Source organism: Echinops telfairi, unplaced genomic scaffold (genome assembly GCF_000313985.2).
Source record: "Echinops telfairi isolate 266 unplaced genomic scaffold, ASM31398v2 ScPeMD7_7465;HRSCAF=8503, whole genome shotgun sequence".
Lineage (NCBI taxonomy): Eukaryota > Metazoa > Chordata > Mammalia > Afrosoricida > Tenrecidae > Echinops > Echinops telfairi.
Window position 1 is genome coordinate 8,598,255 of NW_022111365.1, and position 2,796 is coordinate 8,601,050.

Consider the following 2,796-nt stretch of genomic DNA (forward strand, 5'->3'; position numbering starts at 1 on the left):
TTATACCTGATCCCTTCGACACCTCGTGGTTGCATAGGCTGGCAATCACTTTTACATGCTACCACTGGTTTATTTACCCTTTGAATAATCCAAATATCATATTAAGAATTTATCAATTTGGAGAGCATGCCATAGGACTAGGAAAATGGAACTGATGTTGTTGGACTGATAGCAACTTTAGGTTGTGACAGCACTAGTCAACTGAGAGGCACTGACTAAAAAAATACTGCTTTTAAAAGCTTAGACACGGTAAATCTGTTTAGTTCCTTTTGAATAAGATTTTTTAAATAAGAAAAAAAGATAAAAAAGTAAACTATCACTCCAAATAACTTGTAATATCAAGGTTGTACTTATGAAATCAATAAAAGCTAATATTCAAATAATACTATATAAGATAATAAGACTTACTGAACATTTTTTGGTTTGGACCAGGCCATGTTTTGTGTTTCCTTCAATCCTAGGCGTAGACCATTCATTGCCCCAAATGCAGCGCCTAATAAAAAACAGCATTCATCCAAATTAGTTACATTCAAAAACTGAAATTTTTTACTTTTAATAGAAAGAGATAAATAGGATTTTAAAAAAAGTATTTTTAACTACTTAAAAATAATCAAGGGGAATTAAAAATTTCTGAACCCACCTGTCATGCAGCATCCTCCTATGGTAAAGAACGCCAATTCAAATCTGCCCCGGGTTTTATTTGCGCCAGTTGGTAAAATAAATTCATCTGTATCCTGAGGAAGTAATAATAAAAACCAAGCTTAGCTCTTAAGACATAGTAGGTGCAAAATGGTTATTAGTTTTTCAAAATAGTTTTTTCATAAGACGTAAATTCTATTTATTCAAGCAAAACAACGTTCTGTAATGAAAGAATGACTATATGAAAGTGAAATGAAATATGTCATACTTAAATACCCTTCAGTTCTTAGGAGGCATTTTCATTTAGAATTGTTTCCATTTTAATGAAAGTCTGACAGAGGAGCCAGAGAGGGTGCAGTGTAGCAACGATGAAACATACAACTTTCCTCTAGTTCCCAAAGGTTTCCTCCGCATCCACTATCATGATCCCAATTCTACCTTACAAATCTGGGTAGACCAGAGGATGTACACTGGTAGAGATAGGAACTGGAAACACAGGAAATCCAAGGCAGATGATCCCTTCAGGTCCAGTGGCGAGAGTGGCGGTGGAGGGAGGGGTGGTGGTGGAAAGGGGGAACCGATGATAGGGATCTACAAATAACCTCCTCCCTGGGGGACAGACAACAGAAAAGTGGGTGAAGGGAGATGTCGGAAAGTGTTAAGATATGGCAAAATAATAAACTATCAAGGGTTCATAAGGGAGGGGGGAGCAAGAAGGAAGAGGGGGGAAATGAGAAGCTGATGCCAGGGGCTTAAGTGGAGAGCAAATGTTTGTTTTGATGAGGACAACGAATGTACAAATGTGCTTTACACAATTGAGGTATGTATGGATTGTGATGAGTTGTATGAACTCCCAATAAAATGATTTAAAAAAAATAAAAAGAAAGTCTGACAGTATACCATTTGTCTAACTTAATGTTAAGACTGAAGCAACAATGGAAAAGTGATAGGTATATTGAAAGTTATGGGACAAAAGAAATACTTGTCTAATAGCACACAATAATTTGCATTCTGCGGTACCTATTTACTTTTTCTTAACAGAACAGTATCTCAAGTGCATGAAGTTATGCATAATCCATGACTCCTATTTTTCAGGTAACCAAGACATGCTATGAAACTGTGTAAGGGAAACATCCATTTCAAATGCAAGACACCCCAGTGAATTTTATTATAATAAAATATTACAACATTTTGTAATGTTGAGATACACTTTGAGATTTTACATTATAATTAATCTTTAAGAAAATATCAAAGAATATCCACAATTATCTGCAAAGGCTAATAAAATACTCCTTTCTTTTCCCACGATCTATTAGTGAGACTGTATTTTCTACATGGATTTCAACTTACTGATTACAAAAGCAAATGCGATTACGTCATTCAAAAGAACTGCAAAAACGCAGACTGTCACTCTTCACTCAATATTGCTGTCTGACTTGGAAACAATGAATTTTCATGAAAACTGTTGTTTATGTTATCATATAATGGGCTTACTGTTCCAAATAGTAAGTAACTAGTCCTAAAAAAAACAAACAAACACTATTCTTGGCATGTACAAATACAGTGATTGCCCAGTCAATATATTTTTACCAAGCTTTCTATAGAAAAATGGGGGGAAAAACACACATAAGTGTGCTAAATTTAACACATTAGATCAGGGGCGGGGAATATTTTTTCTGCCAAGGGACATTTGAATATTTATAACATCATTTGTGGGTTCTACTGGTCAAAACTTAATTAACTCACCTTTTGTAATGGCTGGAACTGCTTTTCTTTGGTGAGGCCACTTCACTAGAGAGACCAATAGTTTCCCCCACATCCCCTTGGTATATACAGAACACTAATCAATGCACTATTGATTAGGTAACTATAGTTGAGTGATTTTGAATTTTGGTTTGTATATACATTCTCACCCCAAATCCCCAAAGTGGACAAATATGTCTATCACATAGACATGGTTGTGGGGGCCACAAGCAAACTTTGAATGGATCTCATGCTATGTGTAATAACTTTATGTGCATAATTTTCTAAATTGAGTGCGCCTTGCCTTTAAAATTATTTGCTAATTAAATAATTACATTGCACTTCTTGTTTAAAGTTTTTGGACATGCTAAATTCCATCATATTAGGTAAATAACTATCCTCCAACCCTGAAGC

The 2,796-nt window shown here is 35.1% G+C and overlaps 1 protein-coding gene across 1 annotated transcript in view; it reads right to left on the reverse strand.

The window, feature by feature from the left end:
* Positions 1 to 2,796, reverse strand: part of LOC101651943 (mitochondrial import inner membrane translocase subunit Tim23) — a 34,693-nt gene that overhangs the window by 18,824 nt on the left and 13,073 nt on the right. The window contains exons 3-4 of the mRNA XM_004716241.2: positions 641 to 734; positions 409 to 493 (exon numbers count right to left, since the gene is read on the reverse strand). Of these exons, the coding sequence (XP_004716298.1) occupies positions 409 to 493; positions 641 to 734 (179 nt within the window). The remainder of the gene's footprint in view (positions 1 to 408; positions 494 to 640; positions 735 to 2,796) is intronic.